General features: G+C 40.2%; 1 protein-coding gene across 4 annotated transcripts in view; it reads right to left on the reverse strand.

Annotated features, from left to right (window-relative positions):
* The window catches only part of RAPGEF4 (Rap guanine nucleotide exchange factor 4), a 285,020-nt gene that overhangs the window by 27,453 nt on the left and 230,296 nt on the right, over positions 1-27,271 (reverse strand). For all 4 annotated transcript variants that reach the window (XM_019554378.1, XM_019554377.1, XM_019554380.1 and 1 more), the window contains 8 exons: positions 16,799-16,949; positions 13,206-13,294; positions 12,676-12,706; positions 11,951-12,029; positions 6,681-6,827; positions 5,068-5,165; positions 2,345-2,470; positions 1,712-1,890 (listed from right to left, as the gene is read on the reverse strand). In XM_019554378.1, the coding sequence (XP_019409923.1) occupies positions 1,712-1,890; positions 2,345-2,470; positions 5,068-5,165; positions 6,681-6,827; positions 11,951-12,029; positions 12,676-12,706; positions 13,206-13,294; positions 16,799-16,949 (900 nt within the window). The remainder of the gene's footprint in view (positions 1-1,711; positions 1,891-2,344; positions 2,471-5,067; positions 5,166-6,680; positions 6,828-11,950; positions 12,030-12,675; positions 12,707-13,205; positions 13,295-16,798; positions 16,950-27,271) is intronic.

The following is a 27,271-nucleotide window of genomic DNA, read 5'->3' on the forward strand; positions in this document are numbered from 1 at the left end:
CACCAGAAACATGGAAGTAAACAGGAGGTTGTCAAGCTGAAGTAAATAGCAGATTAAACCCATGACATTGAGGGATCTTACTGGCTGGGACACTATATGATTTATTATTTTCCCTGCCTTTTCTTATTAAGGAGACGTTTAACCATTATTTTTAAGATGCTTGCTTTTAAGTGTTTATGTAAATTGCCTTCGTATCTTAATTGACTTGCTTTTAAGTTTTTACCCATTTCATGCTATTGATTTGAGAAATTAACCCTACTTCTTTGAGTGCATGTGTGCTACTGCCCTCTACTGGACAAAATAGTTCAGACTTGCTTTCTGGTTTTAGTTTCCCCTTACAGAATGAAATAAAGAAATGGCTGCTTTACGCTACCTATATTTTTTAGGAACTAAGGAGGTGAATTCTATGCTCTCTCCTGAATATGAGACTGATCCTGAATGCATCTTACAAAACGTTGGGGGCCTTTGACTTTCACTGACTTCAGTGGGAGCTGTGAGCATTCAGCAGTTTCCAGGAGGGATTCAGCACCTTGCAAAGTTGGGGAATAGATTTGGGCTGTGAAATTATGACTGTCATTGTCTCTTTTCTGTCCATTCTTCCCTACCACCTGACTCAGTCATGGTTTTATATTATAAAATACAAAAAAATATTGTCATGTTTTAATGGAAAATTGTTAGCTGTATTTAAACAGTGCCCAAAGACCCTACACAAGATGACAGTCCCGCCGTCTAGGGTGCTATATACAAACATGCAAGACAACTGGGCTGTGCTTTGAAGAGTTTCTGTCTAATCAGAGACAATGAGAACAGGTGGGAGTAGCAAACAATAGCAAGGACTGCAGGAGGAAGGAAGAGGGTAACAGTGATAGGAATGTGACAGAATAGTTTTAGCCCTGTCCTTGCTTCCTTTGAAGTCAATAGCAAACTTCTTATGGACATCAGAGGTTGGGGATTAAGCCCTAATAAGGCAGCCCGAAGGCACTTAAATGTGAATAAACAAATAAGTGAGAGCAGCAGTGCTGACCAGCCAGCTAAATTGTCAAATTCATCTTGTGAACAAACATATTGTCCACATTAGTGTCTTTGCTGCCTATTTTTGCACATAAACTTAACAATTTTCAGTGATGCACACATTTTGCAAACATGCAGGATTCACTTTTTGTTTTCCAGGAAAATGTGCAAATGCCTACATTTTGAGTGAATTTCATTGCAAAAGCTATCACTCAACTGTAGTATTAAAGATTGTTTAAATAAGCTTCAGTTGTGAACGAAAATTATTTTTCTATCCACCTTTATACCTGGTAGTTGGAAAGAAATAATATAAAGTGAAGCCAGTGTAAGCTTCCTTATACTGTCACCCTGCTCCTCTCCTAGTGGCACTCTGGGCAATCGTAGAGACCACAGAGGGATGTTAAGAGATCCCTTTGAAAACATTAACACAATAATGGTAGGGAAATGAGCGTCCTATTGAATTCAATGAGACCACTCACATATGTGGATTTAGTATCTGCCGCCAGTGGGCAGAGATCAAGAGTAAATGGAGAAAATAGAGAAAGGGAGGGTGTATATTAGTGGGAAAAAATCCCTCATGAACAGTGGTGTATTTGTTATCTTTAACTTTATCTCTGAAAAAGGACAAATAATAAATACAAATTTGGCACACGTCAAACAATTACTGTTTATATTTTAATGCAAATACTTCAATACTCACTGGGCTGCTATCTTAATATATTTCTTCAACAGCTGAACACGCTTGCTGAGTTGGGAGCAAAGAGAAATCTCTGTGACTACCCAGAACTGGATTTCATTAAATCTTCTCAAAAATAGGTCCAAATTTGCTGTTGTCTTTTTAAAATGATGCCTTCCAAATGTGTGATATATCAGTTCCAGCTAGAAAAGATAAAATAGGTTTGTCTGTTTTTTGAAGTTTGTTTTTTTATTTGGGAGGATAAGTGTGGGGGGGGGTCCTTTGGGGTAAAGAGGAGTGGGGGGGTTTCTAACATATTCTAGTCAGAATATTGTTCCACAGTATACGTGTTTAAAATATAGATGAAAAGGATTCTGGCTGCATTGCAAGTTCAGTAGACAACCACTGAGGCATAATAAAAGCATAAAGATAGACTATGTATTAATGATTTAGCCATTTGAATAGGGCCTATTAAATAATTCAATATAATGTGCACTGTTGGGAGATGTTTCTTTTGTGTACTTTATATTTTAGCTACTACTGTAACTGTATTTAATACATTCAAAGCCTACTGGTGATATTGCTTCTGCAGGTTAAGCTCAGCAGATCTGGCAATAGTACTGGTACTTACAATAATAGGGAACTATTTAATAATACCTCATGCACACAGTTGAAGAGTTCCCAATCATAAATTGTCATCTGGTATGCTAAGTCTTTGGAGCTCATGAGTTCAAAAGTCCCCACAGTTCCAGTAGATGGGCCTTCTTGTTCTGGCAGTGGTGTCTGTGAATAGGAATAATGATACAAGATGTCAAGAACTGCTAAATTACACCATCAGTGGTTAGTCTGCTACAGATCTTTTTTGGATGTCACCAGCTTCTAAGATGTTTCAAATAACATAATTGAAATCTGTTTTCAACCAAGGGTAAAAGTAAACCTTTTCTTATCAGTTCCCATTTTTACAAACACAAAGTTCTAGACCACAAAATAAAAGTCAAATGTTTTTGAAACCAACAGATGTTAACAATGATAATTATTTGATTTACTGTGCTTTATCTGCATTAAGTACAAGATCATATGTGTACCTCGTACATTCCCTGGATCAGTATATATTGGGTATATTCTAATAGCTGGATGCACAAACCTTTGCGATAGCATAACTCCCAGTTAAGTTAAAGGGAATTGTGCATGCACATTCAAAACAGGAAAAAATATCCTTTAAATAATTCAAGTATTATAGCATTTTTAAAATGCATTTCCTTATCACCAATAAGACCAAAAAAAAAAAGAGATGTGAACTGCAGTTTTGCACACTGCTACTTCTTGGACTAAAAAGAAATGCAAAATGTGGGTCCATGTTAAACTGTGTTTGGGATCATCAGCTCTATATTAGTCATACACACTGAACCAGTCATGCAAGAATTATTCAGTTACCAGCAAAACCCCCCTGTCTAGTTCAAGTGCATCTTTTGAATACATCTTGAAATATCTTAAATACTGCTTCATATGTATCCACATTTTAATTGCTTTTGTTTCCAGGAGAGGGCAGGAGAGGGTTCACTTACAATTTTCTTTTCAAATTTCTCCTACTGTTTTTAATTTTAAATAAGTACTTTATATTGCTAATTATTATAGAAAAGTGTTGTCAACATATCCTATCCTGAGCTCAAACTGATGTTTACAAGACCAACAGACTGCATTAAAAAAAAATAGAAAGGACCTGCACTTCAGTAGCTTGCTTTGCTACTTTTTGCTCTCTAGAACTAACTAGCATATCAAACATGCTCATAACATGATTGTGTCAAACCAGTCTAAAATAATTTGCAATACATTATAGGCAATATGGCCTTACGAGACTTGGTTTGAGAAAGTCTTGATTTGGAAAGAGACTTTCTTACCAGGAAATGCTTGTTCTTCAGAACAAGCATCAGCATTATACCAGGTCCATAGTTCCTCTGTGTTTAAAGTTTGATAGCTTCCTTATTCTTGAAAAGTGACTCTACATACAGATTTATTCAGGAATATTCATCATTTAAAGAAAGAGACTTTTCCACAAAGTAAAATATATTTTTCTTTCTCTTCAGAGACAATGACAAAAGAACTGGGTTACCATAACAAGCAAATGGCCCCAAAATATTTTCTAATGCTAGAGAAGAAACATTTAGATTTAGACTTACTGCTTGTTTGCAAGTTAATTTGTCCCAGAACAAAATTTTTCACAAGAGGCTTGCCAAGCATAGTATGAACAAATTTATATTTGCACTTAGCAACAGGAACATGGATTCTGAAATAGCAAAAGGTACTCAAACTAGAAGAATTCTGCTAGATTTCAGTAACAGAATATTGTAGAAATGGTTAATGTAGTGAACTTCTATTGCACACTGCTCAGCCCATCCTCCAAGGAACTGAGTTCCTTGAATTTCTGAAATCAGTAACAATTGAGGACAGTTGGCTTGTCATAGCACTGAGCTCTAGTCAGTCTTAAGCAGTACATGGAAATCATCTATATTTGGCATATTCAGTCCATGCTAAATGAAGGTAGAAATGGTTGTAAAAATTCCCAAAATACCAAAAATTTACCACTAAGTGTCTATATCTAAAGCCACAGTGAAGCTTTGACTTAAAAATATCTATAAAAGAAATCAGGCATACATACTAAGTGGCTTGTTAAAAGCATAAAGGAGGCTGAAACAAGGCTTAAAGTAATAGAGTTCATGCTGGCATGACTTGGCAATGACAGTTGTTTTTAATGAAGTAAAAGGAACAAGAAGTACAGTCAAATCAAACTATAAAAGCAGACCTCATGGAGATTGTTAGAATTACTGTATGAACTGCAAGTACTTATGAACAATTTTACTTAAGAAAAAACAGATTTTCTAGTAGGAATGTTTTCTGTGATTCTAGTTAGAAGCATCTGTAGTTTTTACACAGTATTTTGGAGGTCAGGAAAAAAGATTTTAAAGAGTGTACTGCATTAATCAAGCCTCTATAATATTTTAACTGATAACATCTTACTCTATTTAAATGTCTGTGAACACAGAGGGGACAGTTCTGTAATCAGATTCATGCCACAGTTATCTCTTACAACATTTAACTCTCCTTGTAGGTTCAATTCCAGGTATTGGATTTGAGATCTGCTGCATAGATCAGACAGAATGTTTTTTCCTCTGTTCTAAAAATGATAATATTGCTTTTTTACAAGGGTGTGTGTTCTTTTGGTTTCACCCTAACAAACCTTTTGTTTTGGATCTCTCGGATAACTTCCAGCTAAAATGCTCATATGATAAAATAGGCTGAGAAACCTTTTTTGAGCTATTAGTATTTCCATGTCACTGCTCTCAGACTTTCAGTGGTTTTCTGAGAATTAAATACATACATACCAGGGAATCAAACTGGTCCCGTGGGCAAGCAAAAAGACGTCCATTAACAGTGAGAGTCGTAAACACCGAAACATCATTGGGTTTGAGTACTACTTTTTCTGTAAACATGGAAGTGTAAGATTCTCTATTAAATACACAACATTAAATGTCCTTACAGCAGACTTAACCACAGTGAAATCAAATTAGTAGCTATGTGCATTATTAAAAGATACAGCAAGATGCCTTGGATGGTAGATGACAAGATCTTACTGAAAAAATGTGGCATCAGTACATGAAAGGGCAGGCTCAACCCACATGAAATCCCCAGAAAACTGGGGCTTGAAATCACAACACCCAAACTGAAAGAAACTCAGGGAATCTGCACTGCAAATGCTAAGACCACTCAACGTGAATGACTCAATTCCTTCCTCTCTGAGTGTTTCTACACAAGATGCTAGACACAGTGCAGTAGCCTAATAATACTGTGCAGTAGTGTGCCAGGCAAAACCATGGCTAGTACACAGTAGTAGTAGGCTTAGTTAGAGTACTAGTAGTAGGCTTAGTAGTATAGTTAGAGTCTGAAAAAAAACCTGTGCACTATGGCACAGTAGCATGAGTTACTGTGTACTGATATAGTAGTACATGGTTATCCAAGTACTAAATTTACTGTGCAGTAACTATGACTCATCAATGAACGTGTAGACACACCCTCTGAGAAGTAAGAGGTTAACTAGCTGTTCAAAAACTGACTGGAAAGCCAGCAAGTGCCTGATGAGGCAGTTGGATGTAATTGTATACTGGCCTCATGACAACAGTCATAAAAAACTGTGGATCACAGCCTGAAGGTAAAGAAGAATTTACAAACTGACTCACGATGAATTTTTTCAGCATATGCAAGTTAGGCTGCTGTCATCCATTTTTGCAACAGAAAATTACTGCAACTGAAAAGAGAGAGACCCCTGGTGCCAGTTTTCTGGTAGGCATCTTTGCTTATTGGAATGAAATGCATTCCAGCACTGCCCTCTTCAGCAGTGCAGCTCTGTCATTGTCACTGTCATATTCAATCACTCTCACCAGCATGGTTTCTTCAGCAGAATCCACCACGTACTTGTTTCTAGTGTGCTTGGTTTAGCTTCCTAAGTTGCAAGTCCTGAACTTTTGTGAGGCCCAAGTAAAAGGGGCTGGCAGAGGGAGGCTGGTTGAAAGGGAAGGGGAGCACATTAAATCTCTGGCCTCCTCTGCAGCCTCCAAACTGCATATTCTCTGCTGTTACTGGAGCATCCACCTTGCCCTTTACAAGATCTGAATGGTGTAAATATGAAATCATCCATGCCTTCTTTTCTGTACCTCTGTCCAAAATACATGCCACAGAGAAAAGATCCCTGCTAAAACACTGCTTTATGGTGGACAGCACCTTTGCCTCCTGAGAGAGCTGCCTCTCCAATAGCAAGATCCACTGTGTTCAGGGTCACGTACATCACTAGTGAAGGACAGGTTGTGCTCCTAAGAGAACTTTCTGGTGAGATGAACAGGAATAGGAACAGCCTTGTGTAAATCAGTATTATTTTATGTTCTGTCAGAGTGTTCTATTTTTTTTCAAATGAGATAGATCAAAGATAATGTAAATACCTTACCTCCTCCTGAACTCATCTTTACTATGATCAAGCCTTCTCCAGAGCCCAGTTTATCTGTTACGGCACTGATCACTTCCTTAACAGAAGACAGCACTGGCACACGAATAGTAGTGTAGGTGTGGTCTATACAGTACACTTTAAACAGAACTATAGACAAAGATAACGATGGTGAATGCTGTATATAACAATGAGATACACTTTATTGCAAATAATTCTCATATCAATAAATGATTGCTCACATACTTAACAAACACAGTATTAAGTTTCTAAAACTCTATTTGGTATTATAGGTCCCAGATTTCTAGTTTTTCAACAAGTTTAGTAATTTTAATGCCAGATCTGCATTAAGTTTTAGTAAATGATAAGATTCCTGAAATTCCAATATTACTCTATTATTCATAGACATCATTATTCATAGACACATTCATCAACATCATTGATATTTCTGCATGATCCAGCCAGCTGAACATTCTCAAATAAATAATTTTACTTTTGCAAGGGTTAAAAAAAATTAATTATGAAACTCCCTAATCACAAATTTGCATATTTGCAGAACCAGATCCAATAGGTGGCTCATGACCACAAAGTTTAATTTAAACCAGTGATTCTCAATCAGGGTGATATGGTAACTCAGACACCTCACCTCAGGGTGATGTGGCATCTCAGGGTATGAAGAGATGAGCAGGTAAGGGCAGGCTTAGGTTTTCCCTGCCTGGCAGCTCACCTCCCTCATTAGGTAGCCCCTCTGCAAGGAGGTAAACAGTGAAATAAACTGTTTTTGAAATGGGATGCTGCTCTATTCACGGAGGCTATGGAATAGTGCCTTGAGTCTAACAAAAGATGCCTTGAGTCTAAAAAGGTTGAGAACCACTGATTTAGGCTGTGGTGTATCTCTTGTAGTCCTTTCCAGACATTCAGATACCTTGCTCTAATAAGCAAGATACAATTGGAGGTACAGCAAGAGTTGTCTCCTGAATTATAGGAAATACCAGACAATTTTGATTGCATAGAAATTGGGAGGATAGAATCTATTCTGTAAAGAGCAGGGCAGGTCAGAAGTGGAATGAATTAAAGCCAGAAGAAGAAATCAAAAAACTTCCAATTGTCAAACCCAGCCACAGAGCCTGTAGATTGTGTTGGAGCCCTCTATGCTTACTTTGCAGCCTGTCCTATAAATGGGAAATGTACAATCATGGACTCAATTACAGAATAACCCTGCAGACATAAGATGAGATACCTCCATTAAGGGAACAAGTGCATGGCCCTATGTAAATCCATAGGAGAGAGACCCATATGACAGCCTGTGTGCACCAGCTGTATTCATGGAGGATACCTGTAGATACCTGTAGGCTTGTGGATACAGAAAATACATACATAGGATCAACACTTCTCCAGTGTGATATATCTATCAGTATAATATAACTACGGTAGTCTGATTGTTCCTATTCTTAGATCCATATGTGGAGGGCTCCTTCTATAGACAGCTCTTTCCCCATTCACATAGAAGTGGTGTGTAGGGGAGCAGCCCCATCCAGAGAACTGTGGAGGGGAGGCTAGACTGGGCAGAACCAGAGGGACAGACATTGTCCTCCTTCCAGTCTGGTACAGATTTCCAGAATAAGTTAATACTCTATTGCTGTGTTTTAGTCACAGGGCTACCACCTCAACCCCTAGGGCTGATGAGGGCAAAGCTGCTTCAAGTGGAGTCACATATCTAAGGAATAGAACGCAAGAGACAAGAGTTGGTGGAAATTTATTGTTATAAGGTTTTTTAATACAATAGAAATGAATTATCTAGAAATATCTGTTTTTGTCAAAACATGATGCTTGTTCTATCAGTAGGATGTTCCTGGAGCATTGGCATTACTGAAATACAATGCATTTTATATTTAGTGCCTTTCATACCAAGTCTCACAAAACACTTAACAATAAAAGGAAGAACAGAAAGATAATGCAGAGTTGCATACAGTGAAATGCTACAAAAAGTGATGTGCAAAGGTAAAGTAGAAAAGAAGGAACAATGGACACAAAAAAACCAAAGCATTAAAAAATGAAAGTAGGTATCCCAGCAAGCTTGTAAAAGAATTGCGTGTGTATTTGTGCACGTGAGCGTGTGTAGTTGGGGGACAGATGGAAACACCCATGGAAAAATGGAAGGTGTGAAAAAATATAATGTTGGCTGTCAGCTGAAGTAGAGGGAAGTTGAAAATTCAAGGTAAGTTGAAAATTGAAAATAACCCAGAACATGATCCAGAGCCCACGGACTGTGACTATGCTCATTGATTCCAATGTGCTTTGGTTTCAGGTAGTTCTGAGGTGGGGAGTGGGTTCCTGATATCTAAGCATCAGAAATGGAAAATATCTACTACGTAATCTGCCTTTCCATATCCCAATGTAAATTTGCTCTTCATAGGCCATTTTAAAGCACCTCACCCCCTGCTGGCAAATAGGACCCCAGACACAAAAATGTGGGGATGAATGTAATTATAAGAGGTATCCTGGAAATCTGCCTTTAAAACATCTACAGCTCAGATATGAAAGGATTCTTGCCCTATTTCATTTTATGCTGCCAGCTTTCTCAGGTGGGTGGGTTCTAACACCAGGCAAGATGGAAGAAGTGAAGAGCCAGAAACCTTGAGTTCAGGAGGCATTGTGTGCCACTCAGGGTGAAGTGTTCCAAGGCAGCTTCAGCTGTCAGACAATAATGGCTCTCAGGAGACACAGAACTTCCCTACTGCCTTTTATACTCAGAAGCTGCCTGTACATCTGCTCAGTGGCATTCTAATTAGAATGCATCAGAGCAGACTTGATTAACTGAGTCTGTTCCACATTCTAATTAGAATGCTGCAGCACTGCAGCAGCATCACATGTATTAAGCCCCCTAGCAGAGGTGCTGAGTATGTGGGGGTCCAAGGGCTCTGGTCCCCCTCAGGAAGAGGGCTATCGCCTGAAATGTATAAAACTTTCCACATGTCCATCATCTTAGGCCTTCCCTGGCGAACATAAAAGTCAGTGCCTATGACCCTGAGCATTTAAAAATGGCCCTGGAGTGCTTTAACTAAGCCTCATTGAATGAGATTTAGATAAATCATCCTGTGGCTATTTTTAAATGTGCAGGGGCTTCATACATGTGATGCTGTGGTGTTTTAGTTACAGCGGCTGCTGGGGAACTGTTCTAATTAAAATGCACCCCCTCTCACCTTAAAGCATGTGTATAGACTGCCAGAGAGTCTCAAATGGAAATTCAGCTTTATACCCACTTTTCCTGAGCTGTACTGAGTTTGTCTCAGCCACAAACTAGGAACCTATGCCAGAAATATGCCTATTTAGCTTGCAGAGTGCTTATGCTGGATTGTGCAAGAGGAATTATCCTATGATTTAAATTAACTGCTCTATGATGTGCAAAATCCTTTACATCAGTGTGTAGCTGGATGTATGGTTCACAGATCAGCATTCTGTCTCACACCATTCACAGAAAATGCACTTTAGTCAATGGGACTTAGCACTTACTCAGTGCTTTGCCGACTTGAGGCTTTCATTACTGAACACACTCCTGAATTCAGGGAGATGGTCTGTGTATACTTCTGAATATACTTGGAAAATGTACTCATTTCAGTTGTGTGTCTAATAAAATCAGCCATGATCCAAATGAGAGCTCTGGACAAGTTCAAACTAGGTTAGGGTGAACATGTACTATAGTACAGAAGCCAAAAAAGGAAAGAAAAAAGAGGCTGTATCCTCAGCTGGGGTACATCAAGGGGATAGTATACTGGCATATCAGACTGGAATGTTGATCCATCAAGGATACAGCCCTGTTTCCTCAGTTCCTACTTCATAGGAAAGCAACCTTCTTCTACCAAGAAAATGGGAGGGCTAAACATGGTAAGGTGGATCCCTTCCTTCTCTCTGTGATGATCAGGAGACTGCTTCGCCAGTGAGACCTGACTGGTTTTACCTTAGCAATCATAATGGTAACTGCCATTATTTGTATATTCATGGAGTTTCAGGAAAGAAAGAAGGAGAATGATCTTATGTGACAGAAAACACTGCTGCCTGCTAATTCCTAGACACAATTTAATACATTGTGGCTACATTTAAAGACTACAGGTAATGGAGAAATGACCATAGCCTCTGGTCATCTCTTTTAATCCTTAACTGTGCACTTCATTTCCAGTTTCAATTTAGCTGGCTTCAAGTACCATCCATTAGGTCCTACCAGGCCTTTGTCTGTGAGATTAAGCAACTATTAGCATCCCTACAGAAGTCTTTGTGCAGGTCTATTAATAGGCCATGCTCAAGTCAATTAAACTTATCTTTCATAAATTCCATAAAGGGAGCATTTAAAATCTCAGATCATGCATCCCTGCTAAAGCATGGGCACCAAAACTGGGTACAATATTAGTCAGGATCTCATCAGTGCCATATAAGGAGATAGGCAAGGTTCTTTGGGTAGATGTGATATCTTTTACTAGACCAACTGAGTAGTTGGAAAAAGTTTTTTGCAAGCTTTCAGGCACAAGCACCCGTCTTTAGGCACTAGGAGACTCCGCTGTTGTTCTGAGATCTCCAAGGTGGGAAAGGAGCTAAAAGTGTGACAGGAGGTCAGTGAAAATGTAAATAGGTGGAAGTTTGGAAAACAATGGGTAGACAAGGGAGGGGAGCGGGGGAAATAATAGGTGAAGGAATGCAAAAGGTAAACATGACACTATTCACCTGCTTATATAATAAATGATCACAGTACTCCATTTTGCCACAGCTTCATACTGGAAATGTTCAGCTGCTTATTAACAATGTCCCCAAGTCCTTTTCAAATCAGTGCTTTCTATGATAGTCCCCCATTCCATAAGTTGATTGTCAGAGCAAGACTGGACTTGCAGCTCAGGCTTAAAACTAGTATCAATGAAATTGGGGACCAAATGCCAATATCCACATATTACCCATGTAGCCATTGCTGGTGCTGTTTTAAAACTGTTTTGTTCGTTCATTATTTGAAAGGCACTTCATTATACATATTCCCCACCTCTACTACAAATAATTAAAGCAAGAAGAAATGGACATCTCAAGAGCTCAATATTACTTCCCCCATTCACTTAAATCTACTCAAAGTAAGGACTGAGGACTGTGCTGAATGAGAAGAAACAGACTCTGCCCCATATCTGAAAATCAGACACTTCTGTTTATTCTGATTTCTGCCCCAGGGGCAATGAATTTATTGTAAACCTCAGCAGTACAGGAAACAATGTTGCAAACCACAGCGTGTAGGTACTTACTTTCATCACTTCCCCTGATGGGCTGGCGTTTTTGTGCTCTATCATCAGTTGTGTTAAACAGCTGCAGAAGAACTTTGTGCTGCAAAAATAATAATCATGATAAGCATCATCGAAAGTCAAAGAAGAAACATTATGGAGTAGACCTGAATTTAAACAGACATGCTGCATCAAAAGCAAGAGAGAAAGCAACAAAACACAGTTTGCAGATTCATTTTTAAACTATTTCCATATGTGTTGTAATAATTCGATGTTACTGAAAAGGAAAATCTCTTAAAACAGTGGAGCCTGCCCACAGGCTGGATCCCACACATTTGGTGCATGAAGTCAGTCTATGGGCCTGAACCCACACACCTGGATCCAGCTTACAGCTAGCCCATGCTCACCACATCTGGCCATACAGCAATGCTCTGTGTGCTGAATTTGACCATGGAGCACCTCATGCATATCAGATCCAGCCCTGTATGCCAGCCCAGCCTTGTGCGCCACTGTGACTTGGTGCATGGGACTGTGTTATCCAGCCTGCAGGACTTCCCAAGGGAATTTGGCAGCGGGGGGAGGTGGCAACATTAATTTCCACAGCTCTGGAAGCCATGGCAATTAATGGTGCTACTTGTCCTCTGCTGCCAAATTTCTGGGCCACTGTGGAGCCCTGTGGGCCGAGTGACCTGGCTCTATGTGCAGTAGTTTAGCACCCCTGCTTTAGAAAAACACCAAAATTAATTTACCTTCTTTTGTGGTGTTTTACCTTCTTCTGAACTAGAGAAAGCAGAAAAAAGATATTAGGCATCTCTTGAAGATTTCACCTATAGTGTGTCAGTATTAAGAATACTGATAAATCTCCAAACTATCACATCAAGGGATTTATGAATGCTTATGCTAAGAATAGAAGTGACAGTTAGTTCTAAGTAGGACTGGGCAAATGCTGCCAAAAGGCACATAAATGTTAAACAAATTTGCAACTTTGTTTCCAAAGGAATACATATTCCTTTTGCCTGCTTTCTGTGAATCCTTACGTGAGTAAATTTGGGGTTTGCAAGAACGTTCATACAAAATAGAAGTGTCACATATGTTTGTTTGAATAAGCATGCATACAAGCAATTTTGTTCAGCAGTTTTTGAGCTGCCATTTTGAAAGCTCTCTATGGACATAGAAGTCATTTTTCTGACCCGATATAAAAGAGAGATTTTCCTAGCTATTTTACTGAAGGGAGAGTCAAAAGAAACAAAGGAAAAGGGGACAACAACACTATCCTTACATTTGTTTTACAACCTTCTCTAGCTCTGGAAGTTGCTCTTTCAGTGCTGCAATCATTCTTGTATCATCTGATACAGATACATAAAATTCCTGTAAATAATACAAAATAATTTTTGAATAAGAACATAAATAAATGCGCTCTGCAGAGAAGGAGAAAGATTAATTTTTGTTTTACATATGACAGTTTATGGTTGCCAGGAATCAGGAATCAGTAACAGTTCAGTGAATACAGAAAAAAAATGCTGAAGCAATTCTCCATCACTTCTGTTTAAGTCCAACTGATTTAAAATAAGAGTTACACATGTAGAAAGGAAAGAGGATGGTACACATTTAAGATAGACTCATTTTTCTAGTTTGTTATCTAAGCACTCTGTCATTGTCCTAACTATATTCTCCTTTTTTTTTAAAAGATTACAGTGGAGAAAATTTTGCAATTTATGCGTTTTTCAGTTTGGTAACAGAAGTTATTATATATGCAATACAAAGAAATGCTGTAACACAGTTGGGTCATTTCTTTTACAATTAGCTATGGTTGTTACTGTTATTACTATTGCTTTAGTTCCCCTCACTTTATAAAAATTCACCTTTTACCTCACAGAGCTTCCCTGCCCATCTCCCTTCCCCCCCTACCTAATTCATTGAATATACTATTAGTAATCATCGTCTTGGAGCCTCTTCTCTTCATTTCCACCCTAGACACCCCTCCAGTCCTGCTTCTGGCCCTTGCTGTCCATGACAATTGCTCTCATCAAGATTTCTAATGACCTGATCCCGGCCAAATCTCAGAACCAATGCTCCCTCCTCATCCTCCTTGACCTGTCAGCTGCCTGTGGCTCATTCAACTATGCTCTTCTCCTAGAAATCTCCTTCCTTAGCATCTGTTACTTTCTCTGTCCTGGTTCTTCTCTTAACTTTCTAAACACTCCTTCAACAGGTCCATCAGAGGATCCTCTTCCCCTCCAGCTTTCTGTAAAGGCTCTGTCTTCTCTTCTTACTCCTTATCTCCAAGTAATCTCCTCCAGAAAAACAAAAAATTATCATGTCTATGCTGATTACACACCGCTCTACTCCAGACCTGTCTTTTGTGAAAATTAAGATCTCTGACCTCCTCAATTGTTCATATGTCAGTTAAAGCTCAACGCACCTAAAGCACTGCTCAATGCACCCCATTTCCCTTAAATCCTATCTGCTGCCTTTCTCAGTCACCTTCTTGCCCACCAATCCTGTCTGTAATCTGGTTCTTATCTTCAACATGAACTTCTCGTCAGGTTTTCATATCCAGACTATGTGTAAGTCTTGCAGATTCTTTCTGTTTAACATCTCTAAGATGAAACCGTTCCAATCCATGTGCATATCTGAAGCTCTTGCCAGTCTCTTATCATCTTGTGGCTCACTTACTGCAACATCCTTGTCTTGGTCCTTGAAAATGCAGCCTTAACCCTATCGTATCCTTCAGAGTGCTTTCATTTTTCTAGCCAACTGTTTTTGCCCCTTTCTCTGCTTCCTTCCCTAGTTCCATCTTTTCTATCACTTCAGTTATAAGCTACTGGTCTTCAGTTTGATGGCCCTTTATAGCGTCTCGACACCATTTGCAATTTCTCACTTGTCATTGAAACTCTCATCTCTGCTTGGCCCATGAGACCAACTTCCATTGCCTGCTTGTTAAATTTGTTTCTTTTTCTGATTTTTGATAATTTTTCCCCCCTGCTGCCCTCAGATGTAGGGGAAGCTCACTTACTCCTTATCTGCAAAGCTGCAAACAATCACAAAACTAACTCGCTGACCTTCAAAAATCTCCTCAAAACTCCTTTTTCACAATCCCTAAAATACCTGCCAATGTTTAGGCTGCTGGTGATCTGTCATACAGACTAATACTATCTCATTGTTTTCTTGAACACCTACATTTGTCTGCCTACATCCACTGTTTCTTGTTTCATACATAAATAATCAGCTTTTTGGGGCACAGACTGTTTTTTTGTTTTGGATCTATGCATGCTGCAAAATGGGATCCTAACCCATGATTAGGACTCCTAAGCACTAGGACAGTGATTGTCAACCAGAGCGCTATGGGATTTTTTTTTAAACAGTGATGTGGGCATCACTTAATATTTCATAGATTTTTCATAGATATTAGGGGCTGAAAGGGACCTCATGAGATCATTGGGTCCAGTCCCCCCCACCATAGGCAGGAAGTCAGTTGGTATCACATGACCCTAGCAAGAAATAAATCCAGCTGTTTTTTGAAGGAGTCCAGAGTAGGTGTTTGCACCACCTCTGGGGGGAGTTTGTCCCAGACCCCGGACACACGCACTGTAAAGAACTTTTTTCGTGTATCTAGAGTAAATCGGCCTTCCTGGAGTTTATGGCTGTTAGACCTTGTTATCCCTTGGGGAACTCTGGTGAACAGCTTCTCTCCTAGGTCCTGATGTACCCCTCTTATGAAGTTGTAGGCTGCCACTAAGTCCCCCCTGAGCCTTCTCTTCTCCAGACTGAAGAGTTCCAAGTCCCTCAGCCTCTCCTCGTACAGCCTTCCCTCCAGGCCTTGGATCATATGAGTGGCTCTCCTCTGGACTCTCTCAAGGTTCTCCACATCCTTCCTGAAGTGGGGGACCCAATACTGGATGCAGTAGAGCTGCGGTCTCACCAGGGCCGCGTAAAGTGGAAGGATGATATTGGTAGCGTTACATATGGAAACACCTATACATGATTCACAAGAAAATTCCAGAGATTTTGCATAGAAATCCATAGTGTCAAAAACATTCTGACCTGTTGTGGTCTTTCTGAGTTCTCTGCAACAGACGAATTGCTCCATTATTTTTCCAGTGTCAAAATATGAGAGAAAGCTAAGAGCTGGCACTTTCTAAAAGATGTCTTGAGTCTAATAAGGGGTGCCTTGAGCCTAAGGAGAGGTGCCTTTAGTCTAAAAAAGGTTGAGAACCACTGTACTAGGATAATGCAAATGGTAAGTGAAGCTAATTATTATGCATGTGGGAAAATGTATAGTGCCTTACTCAACAATGACATAGCACCTGCCCCAAAGTATTTACACTCTTAGTGACACCTGACATAACAATGGGTAAAACCCAGTGGCTGAACTGTGCATTAGAAGGACTGTGGTTCTGAAGGAAAGTTTCTTGGCTGCAACTAGGAATGGATTAAATTTTGGACTGGCATAGTGACATATCCTCCAGTCTCTTCCTGGAATATCCACACCAACCTTCTAAAAAAAGTTCCTGTCAAAGTATTTGATATACACAGGATCCCTTCATTCTAGATAAAAGCCTACCCTCTCCAATGCTGTACAGCAGAACTGTACTAGTTTGGTTATTTTCAGAATCCTGCCAACTCTGACACCCAGTTTCCCTGTAAATTTCCATGAAACAGGATCCAACACTTTGCACCATCTGGCTCTGCACTTGTATGCAACCTGCAGTTAAAACTGAGAAAACACAAACATAACTTTGCTCTTTTTTAAAGATATGTACTGCAGCTCCTTATTTGCTAACAGAATTCCAAAGGCCGTGAAAAGGTCTTAAGCAAATTTCCTTTGTAGCTACTTTTCAGTCAACTAGTATACATATAATTCTTCTGTACCTCCAGAAAGGCCAATGCCGCTTCATCCTCTTGTAGTAGGTCTCCATATAAAGCAGCCCACTGTAGAACCAGTCGGATGACTCGCTTTTTATTATTGATGGCATAATCCAATTTCTCCTGCTCTGAACCCTGAGAAGGTTGGGCATGATAAGTACTAAAGCGTCAAGGAAAATGATCAGAGAAAATGAAAATATCTAATACAGTAAAAACTCAGGTATATCTTCCTTTCAGGAGCACTGAAACATCATTTTCCAATAGGAATTTCATAATCGATGAGGCTTTTGGCTGCTGTTAGTGTATTTGGTTTCTCACCACAATGCACGTGTACAGGGAAGTCTCTCCATAACACTGTTCATGAAACAATAAAGGGGTCTTTTAAAAGAATGTATGATTAACTACAATCAAACTAAATGCTATAGCTTTCTAACAGAGCAGGAGAAGGGACAAGGCAGAGATTCACAGACCTGGGCAAGGTCACAAAGGAAATTTCAACTCTTGTCACATGGCTCTTAATTCTGCTGTGTATTCATATTCTATTCACAGCACTTTGGGATATGCATGTGGCACCAAAAGTATAACTGATATTTAAGAAGGATGGTGTTGCTGTGGAAACCTTGATGTTTGCATTTGCTGGCCTTTTTTATTTTATATGTACAAATTTAATATTACAAATATATAAACATTAGGTGCAAAAGTATAGTATTTTTATTAAAGGAAAAAAGAAAAAGAAATGTTATATTAATATAAACTGTAACAAAACAGTTCCTGAAAGCACATATGCACCTACTGTAAGTATCAGAGAGAAGAGCAGACCTCTGTGAAGTGCTCACTTCTCTATATACTTGTCACTTAGATAACGAGTTTTATATTTTAAAGATCTTCACTGATTCTTCTATTAGATCAGGCGGAGTAGATAGGAGAGCTGAGATTTGGCCTCTGGATTCTTTTGCCAGCCAGAAAAAGGAAGGTTCAAGACATTTAATGAATCACTATTTTATGTTGGTAGCACTGGGGTCAACGCACCTGTGATGGAACGCCAGAGAAATCAGTGGCTATATATTATGGGCAAATTTGGATCACTGAAACAAGAATTACAAAATGATTTTTATTAAATAGTTTAATGAAAATTTTGCAGCTTCACACAGAAGAGCTCAATGTAAAATCAAGCAAGTTGTTCTATTGCATTTGTGTTCAGCCACTGGCTTGTGCATTATACAAAGGCTTCATACTACTTGTTAGCTTTAGTGACAGCTTCAGCTGACGATCAAGCTGCGTAGACATACAATAAGACCTCATGGCCTTCCAAACAAAATAAAGAAATAAAGACCTAGCTATAGAAACTGAAAAAAAACAGTTGGCTAGGGAAAGGTTTATTTTAATTTGCAAAAGAAAAAAAAATATCAGTGTGGCTGTCTGCTAGTCTTGTGAAGTTTATCAGAAGAGTCTATATCAAAAGCAAACCAAAATTCACACAGAAGAACTAAAAAGGATTTACTTGCCAGTAATTTCCAAATGAGACAAGCACAGCTAACATTTACCCTGGTTTCTCATTTGTGGCTACATGTGTTTTATCTAGACTCCTTATTCCCCAATAGTACTTGCCTCACTACTGGGACAACTACCATGGCTGCACTAGAGATGACATTTTTAAGCCTGCCTTGATTTTCTGGTTGTCAGAGACAGACAAACAGATTGGATCCATCATCATCACCATGGGCTGCCTGAAGCTGAGACTTCAGTGTGAAGCTACCAAGGCAGCTCCACAATAAGTATCTCATGTAGATGTGCCCACAGTGTGCTCCAACTGTTTTGCAATTAATAATATAAATGGTACAAAAAGTAGTCTCCCTTGTTTCACAATAAATTGGTGCTCTGGTATAAATTCCGAGAGGATGACTGGGGTAGCAGCTTTGTGTTTGCTTCCTCAGAAGCATTTTTGTCATTGGACTCTTACATGTGATAGCTGTGGTAGGTGTTCAAAACCATTGACTTTTAAGAATTAATTAATTTCAATTGTTTCAATCTAAGCAAAGTCTCAAGTTCCTTCAGCCTGCAGTTCCAGGTTTTGGGGCACAAAAGACTTCAAGCTACTAATTAGAAAACAAAATAACTTGTAATATCTATACTTAACTCTTCTCATTTAAAATTACACCAACAGCATGCTATTTTTCTGCAGCACATGGTAACATATTCTACGCTAATAAAGTTTTAATTGATAAAGCAAGCTTATTAATACACATTTTCCTAATGATCCCCCTGACTAAAAACCTGCACAGAAATTAGACACTCCACCAAGATTACAGGTATAATCATATGACTGCCAAGCTATTGAGTATGAATAGAGATCTGCATTCTAATTTAGTTCAGAAAGTATTTAATGTGATCAGGGAAACTACAGCATGTCAGCATATTTATGAGAACATATAAACCCAGGATTATAGAAAGTAAATAACATATTGAATGCTATTCACTCTAACATTTCAGGCAACAAGCTTAATATTCCACTGAATCATTTTCCTCATGCAGTTTCTACCTTCCAAACACTATAATTATTTCATATATTTTTACCTACTTATTAAGTGACGCACCACAGGCATCAGTAATTTTTCTGTATTTTTACTGCTCATTTACTTATTTTTAATTCAGCTATTAATTGCTCCTTTATTAACATTATCATGGTGAAAGTCAGTGAAAGCCTCCTAGGATCTACATGTGGCAGATTCATTACAGTTTGCAGTCACAAATACAATATCATGCATTTTTGCAATAAGTCTCAGATATGCAGTTGATTGCAAAACATAAATCAACACCAACATGGTTGCGGTTCAGCATTTATATTTTAATTCTATTTGGAGTATAATATCTTTTCTAGGAAACAGAAGTGGGTTTTGAAGTCTGTTCTTTCATTTATGCAGTCAAAACTGAACTATATTAAATGTATAAAACCAATATGCATCACTGTGATGAAGTATAACTTCTTTTGTTGGTATGATAGCACACTAAGGTTACAAAACATATAATTGAGGTTTTCTGTAGCTGGCCCACTGGAAGCCAAACTGTTGGTTTTGTTCTACATCAGAAGTATTTTTGATCAGATAATTATACCTACATTACACTGTTCACTGGAGGTTCAAAATTAGGTGGATTCAAAAGGAGCCCTTTCAGGCATGCAAATTCAGTGCAATTCACCTGTTAAACCTGTATTGAATAGACAGCTCAAAACAATCTGTGGAAAACTGTGTCATTGAATTGTTAGTAAAGGTAAATCTTTATGTATGGAAGCCAATAAAGCTGTTGACACTGAGGCAATATTCCAAATAGAAGCACTGTGTCACAGGCACATTCTAGATGGAATATTTTGTGTGTGATTATGAAAAGAAACAGAAGAAACTAAGACTGCAAAACAAATGTGGCCCTTTAAAAGCCTTTGTTTCCCCCAAGAATTCATATTGATTTTGTGCTAAAGAGGGGCCAAACCAAAACTGCAATTCTGGACAAACCAGACTCCAGGATGACTAGTTCTGAAACAACTTCTGCCTTGAGCCAATTTTCTGCATATGGATAAAACAGTTGGTTTCACTTACAGGATCATAGGATGATAGGAAAGGAGGGCTGGGAGGGACCTCATGAGATCATCTAGTCCAGCTTCCTGCTCAAGGCAGGATTGTCCCAGGCTAAACCATCCCAGCTAAGGGCCTGTTCAACCTGCTCTTCAAAATTTCTAGGGATGGAGGCTCAATGGCTTCTTCAGCTGTTTCAATGCTTGATCACCCCCATAGTCAGAAAGTTCCTCCTAAACTCCAACCTAAATTTCTTCTGCTGCAGCTTGAGGCCATTGCTCCTAGCCCTATCCCCTATAGCCACAGAGAAAAGTCTATTTCCATCCTTTCTATAATTGCCCTTGAGGTGTTTGAAGACTGTTATCAAATCCCGCCTCAGTCTCCTTTTCCAGACTAAATAATTTTCTGCTGCCCATCTCCAGCTGTTTTACATTTTCCTCATAAGTTCTTGCTTCCTAAGTCCCTAATCATTTCTGTTGCTTTGCACTGAACTCTCTCCAATCCATCTACATTCTTCTTAAAGCGTGGGGCTCAAAACTGAACACAATATTTCAGAAAACATGTCACCAATGCCGAACAGAATGGAAGAATCATTTCCTTTCATTTGCAAGTGACACTCCTGTTTATAAAACCCAGTATGCTGTTTGCTTTTCCCCCCAGCTATAATAGCACACTGTTGGCTCAGCTTATGGTCTACTGTAACCCCCAGGTCTTGCAGCACTGCAGCCTACGTACTCATTTCCCATTCTGTATTTGAAATTACTACATCTCAAGTGTAGGACTTTGCACTTGTCCTTGTTGAATCTCATCTGATTAACTGCAGAACATTTTTCCATTCTATCCAGGTCATTCTGAATCCTAGCCCTGCCCTCCAGAGTGTCTACAACTCCACCCAACTCTGAAAATTTGCTAAGCCTTCACTCAATCCTATCTTCTAAATCAGTAATGGAGATATTAAACAATACCAGGCCCAGGACAGACCCATGAGAAACCCCATTTGATACCTCCTCCTAACTAGACACTAAGCTATTAATAGTGTAGCAAAACCCCCAGTTTCTTTTTTTTTTCCTTCATTTATTTTAAAATGCATTCCCTCCCCTTCCCCAACCATTTATGACTTTTTCTCTCCCTTCCTATTCCCTATAGATAAGTATAAGTAAAAGATGTAGGATAAGCTTTAACATTTTTATTTTGGTAGCAAGTTTTTGGTTTTGGATACCCACTGTTTTATATTGTATAATTATTAGGTTTGTATTGATTCTTACTGTTGTATATTGTATTATTATCATTTTCATATTGATTTTTATTGTTTCATATGGATATTGTATGCTTTAGGCCTGTGTTTGTAAGTGAACCAAAGTAATGTCAAGTTTCCATTTTATATGTCAAGACTTCATCTTGTGTCCTCTGCCTGGGCATCCCATGTTGCAACTGTATGAGGCATGTACCCCTCCCATGTAAATGGGTTCCTGGATGAATGAGCGTGATTGGGAATGATTGAAATACACTGGTAGCAAGCCTCTACTGAATGTCCTGTAACGACTGGGCCATCACCTCACATTGACTCATCCAGAACCACGGACCTCAACCAGGAACAGAGACAAGAACCCAGCATCTGAAAGACAAAAGACCCTGCAGAACCAGCAACTCTCACCATTACAGATACCCGAAACTGCACATCCCTGCATGGAGCACACATTGCCTGGGCATGCCTCCTGTCACTAGGTTCACACAAGTCCACCCCTATAAAAAGGGGCAGTGAAAACAGACTCAGTGGGACACCCCCTTCATCTGGACCAGCACCACGCCACACCACCTATCCACCCAGACGCCCTGCCGGCGACCCCCCTCAGGACAACACCTACTGGACAAGGATCCCTTTCCAGCTTGGATAGGTAGCTATTACCTGCATACCTCCTCCTACAATTTGGACTCTCTCTCTCTCTCTCCTCCTGGACTTCAGCGGACTTCAGCCCCTGCACCAAGCTTCTCTAACCTCTGCTGCCGTTGTGTGTGTGTGAGTGCAAGGTTACCAATAAGACACTGTGTTACCATCTCCCCTGTTCAATAAAACTACTGTCATTTGCAACCCTGAGTTGGGTCATGTTTTACTAAATCCCAGTCCCTTCCTTATCTTAAATTCCAGCCTCACTCTCTCTTTCCCTCTCTCTCTCTCAGCTCTAGCCTCTACTCCTCTCCACTAGTTTCCTGATCTCCTCTCAATTCCTACTGCCTTTTCCCTGTGACTTTCTGCTGCCTTTCTCTGCTTTCCCTCTGCCCCTGCCGCCTTTCAGTCTCTCCTGCTGCTTTTCCTATAATTTTCTGCTGCCTGTCTCTCTGTTTTCAGGCTTCCCCTGTGCCTTCTGTAGTCCTCTTCCCCGCCCCCCTTGCAGCTTCTAGCTCCTCTTGGCTGTACTGCAGTGTTCTCTAGCAGCTGGAGCCTTTCTCCAGCTCCCAGCACCTACTGCCACTCCCTGCAACTTCTCTAGCTGCCCCGGAGCCATCTTCTGGCTCCCCACATCCAGAGCCCCCCTTTAACACCCACACTTTCCCTTAGTTCCATTTTTGCCTCTCCCCACCTACATTTTCAGCTCCCCTGTAGCTCTGGCTCCAGCCACAGCCTCTGTGCCGGCATGCTCCCCTGTTCTGCAAGCTTTGGGCGTTGTCTTTTAATTGATTAAGATCAATTAATGTAAAGTTACCCCCAGCCTCAGTTCTTCAGCCCAGGCCCCTGTAGTCTACTGGTTCTAATCCCAGTCCTGGTAATTTTAACTCCCTACACTTCTACTTTCTTACCTTAACCTTTCCCCAGGTATCCCAAGTACATCAAGCACATACATACATAAATACATACACATCACAACACCCACTTAGGAACCCACCTGTGTGTATGTGTAGGTGGGTGGTATGTGTTTAAATTAGTGAATACACATACATATATAGATATCATTGTGTGTGTGTGGGGGGGGTATATAAATTAGTAATCCACGTATCTGTATTGAATGTGCAGGTGTTGGTAACTGGTAACTGATTCTGTCTAAATGTGGTGTGTGTAGCATATATGGGCTTAAACTGGTGATAGGTGTGCATGAACCTAGACTAGTTATTTTGAACATGTGTGTATCTGAGTTGCTAGTGTGAGTGTGTGTATATATATATATATGGCACTGTGTGCCTGATATATGAATTAGTGATCTGTATCTAACTTTTGGGGTGTATAGTGTATGTGCTTGAATTGGGGATAGGCATGCATGTACTGGTGATAGGCATGCTTGAATTAGTGATAGGCTGGTTTGGATGTGTATGTGCCTGAGCTGGTAGTGTGCGTGGGTATGCACCTAATTGATTTGTGTGTTTGTATATGTGCAATTGTACACCATGCCCTCCTGTTTAACAGCGCAATATTGAGATCCTGAGTGTTGGCCTGACCCCTCAGGGCAACAATAGCTATATGAAAGCCATTGGTTAGGGACAGACATTACACATAAACTGGTTTAAGTGATCAGAAACTGCTATAAACCTGTAGCAGAACAGATGTTCAGTGCATATAAACCAGTTTGAAAATGGTTGAAACTGGTTTGAGATAATCCTAGTTGAATGTAGTACCAGACTTAACTGATTTGGGTCAAAACAATTTATGCAATATCTGTCTCAGACCCCTTGCTGGTTTAAGTTAAATCCCCCAATATCCCAGCATACTCTCTGGGCTGGGTGGAGCTCTCTGCTCCACAGCAGAGCTGGCCCCTCCCCTTGGCTCCCATTAGTTTGCTGCAGACAGTATGATGAAACAGGGAGGGAGACTGAAAAGCTCTGCATCATCAACAGATGCGCACAGCACAGCACCCCTCCCACCCTTGCCTCAGAGTGCTAGCCCGGGGCTGGGGGCTGGCAACACTCCCTCCCCTTGAGCAGCCACAAGGGAAAAGCTTGGGACTGTGCAGGCAGAAATCCCTAATGAGAGAGTCCTGCGGTGGCCTGGCCATGCCCCCTTAGCTCAACTCCCTGCAAAAGGGAAGGGAGGGCTGCTCTAGCACCTCTCAGCCTCTAGCCTGAGCCACTGCAGGCATGTGCCTGAATTTCCTCAGTCCAGAGAGTATGTTTTCCAGTTTCAAACCAGTTCTGCCTAGCCTGGTTAAACTAACCTGCAAAGATTGAATCAATTCATGATTAGGCTTTTTGAATGTCTGTTCCTAGCCATTGTGCGTGAGCATATTGATATATATTTTTAGACACGTACCCAACTCTCTGGAACAATATTTCCAATGTATATTTTTAGATACGTACCCAACTCTCTGGAACAATATTTCCAATATCTCTTACACAATGGAATAATATAATTATTTTAAGGAATCATTTGTGTTTTAAACATCCAAAAAATTAGCATCAACAATAAGGAAAAATTTAGGACTATTTTGACAATCCTCTTTTAACGTGTACATTCAAATACACGCACACACTCACCCATAGACTCTAGTACATCAACCAAACCCTCACTGGTCCTAAATAAGATACTGAAAAAAGCTAAGTCAAAATAGTGTTGGCAGCTTCATAACCTTACACCACATTCCAGCATATTAGGGTACCTTTCTCAGACAGCTTTGACAGACAACAGAAATTGGCATAAGCCCTAAATTCCAAGCAAACTCTAACATATAACCAAAACAGTGCAACATCCTTTCCTTTTATTCCTACATTTAGTGACTTTATAAAAGACCAAACATTTGTAAACAAGAGACAAGCTAAGTAATTTACACTGGGCACATCTACACTTGTGCTTTAATGCGCATTAGTTGATTTTAACAAAAACCCCGTGCTCTTTAGCTAATGCACAGTAAAATAGATGAATGCACCTTTTTCTAGTACCTTACAATGGTGGACACTTTTACATGTGCTCTTGGGGGTGGGGGTGGGGCTGGAGTTTAATTAGAGCAACTCCGAGAGCCACTCTAATTAAAGTGCTGCTGTGTCTCTTGTATCAGCATTCCCTCACTTGAAAATGGTGCCATGCTTAATAATGGCTACCATTTTTAAGCATGGGGATGCTGATACACGAGATGTAGGAGGCTGCTGGAGTGCAGCAATTGTCATGCTCCAGCGGACTCAATTGAGCCTGCTCTGATGTACTGGAATTCCAGCAGATCGGAGCAATCTCCACATTTGTATATAGGTGCCCAGAGGTACTAGATTTAATGTACGTTAGATTTAACAGGTCGGCCTCCCCAGCGCCATATTTTGCATTATCTGTGCCCTATGTGAGGGTACCCTTGGAGTCCCCTTAAGGTTTCCTGCTCTCTACTTTCCTGCCATGTCTTGATGGAAATATTGTAAGTGGGAGACTGCCTATTGTTTTTGTATGTTGGGGTCCTCTGCCAACACTGGCCTTGACCCCAGTCTTTCTTTAGCTAGGCCTCCCCGTCTAAACCCACCAAATAGGGTTTGACTCTGAGGTCCTAGCTCTTGAGTCATGGGGCTCATGGCCCTCCTTTTTGCTCCAATCTGGAGCACAGCCTCCCTGGCCCAGTGGTCCATCCACCAGCCCCCCCACTGCCAGAGGGCTGCAAGTTCAAAGCCTGGCAAAGGCCCCAGACCTCCAACATCCCAGTTCAAGAAAGAAAGAAACAAAAAAAACCCCTAGGCACACAGTCGCACCAGGCCACCCTGGCCTTTTAGGCTTGCCCTCTCTGGCACTGGGCTTGTGCCCCTGAATACTGTGCTGTCTGTTGCTGTGCCTGTGCACCTTGAACACTGCACCTATGCAGGCGCAGGAGTTCCCACGCTATAGTGGGGCTCCAATGAGGCCTCCTCCTTCCCCAATAGCCTCACCCAAACCACCAGTGTTGTTCAATAACAAAAAAAAGAAACTATGAACAGTCCTGTCTAAGTGCTATAACCATCACCAAGAAAATATGATTAAAGAAGGCAGCATGCCAGCTTACAGTTTCTCAGGGGTTCATGCTTCTGCTCCCCTACCTTCTGCTACAGTCCTTCTTCTAGGGTTGCTGTCACTTCTCCAGTCCTTGGTAGTTCCCCTCTTGCAGCCACTGGACCACTCTCCAAGCCTCTCTGGGGAGCTCTGGGATGCATTCCTTCCCCTTTGACTGCTGGCCTCTCCTGCTGCTCAGCCCAGGGTTTTTATAGTCCTGGCCTGCCCCCTTCTGGTCAGCTGACTAGCTGCCCAGTCTGTTTTTAACTCCCCCCTTATCAGTATGCTGTGCCCAGAAAGTTCTGGTTTTAAAGGGGCTGACCTGCCTTCTGGTAACAGGGCTAGGGTTCCCTGTTATAGTTACCTAAAACACATAAATGAACATGTAGATACATCCACTGAGTATGACGCTTGAAGGCATTAAGCACTTTGATATATTCCCAATACCTGCCTGCTGCCAGACAAAATTATCTCCTAAGCAGATATGAAAAAATAAAGGCTATTATATGGATTTCAGCTTAGGAACTTAAGCAAAAACAATGGCTCTGACACAAATACCTTTCCTCTTTTCCCACTGCAATTTGATCACCGAATATAACTGTGTTCTTTTTACCTCTCACAGTATGGGCAAGCATTTCTCTAATGTGATTTTGCTTGAAGATATAAGCTTAGTTAGCAACCTTTCAGCTCTAACAATGGGATAATCAAGGGGGCATATTTTGATTTTTCACATTCAGAACTGAACAAACAAGTCAGATGAAAGTAGGCCAAACCTAAAGCAGTGGGAAGCCATTTCTCTTAAACCCCTATTATCCTTCATGTAAACTGTTAGCATAAAGCCTGTCATAACCCCTGTAAATTGTGTATAGAGCTAAGTTTTTTGAACAGGAGTAAGTTTTATTAAATATGAGCAGATAGCTAAGCAACACCAATATATACTGTTACTTAGCCCTTTATTTGATAGGGGAAAAAGCTTTTCTAAATTCTGCT

The sequence above is a fragment of the Crocodylus porosus genome, unplaced genomic scaffold, assembly GCF_001723895.1.
Source record: "Crocodylus porosus isolate Cpor-Errol unplaced genomic scaffold, CroPor_comp1, whole genome shotgun sequence".
Classification (NCBI taxonomy): Eukaryota; Metazoa; Chordata; order Crocodylia; family Crocodylidae; genus Crocodylus; species Crocodylus porosus.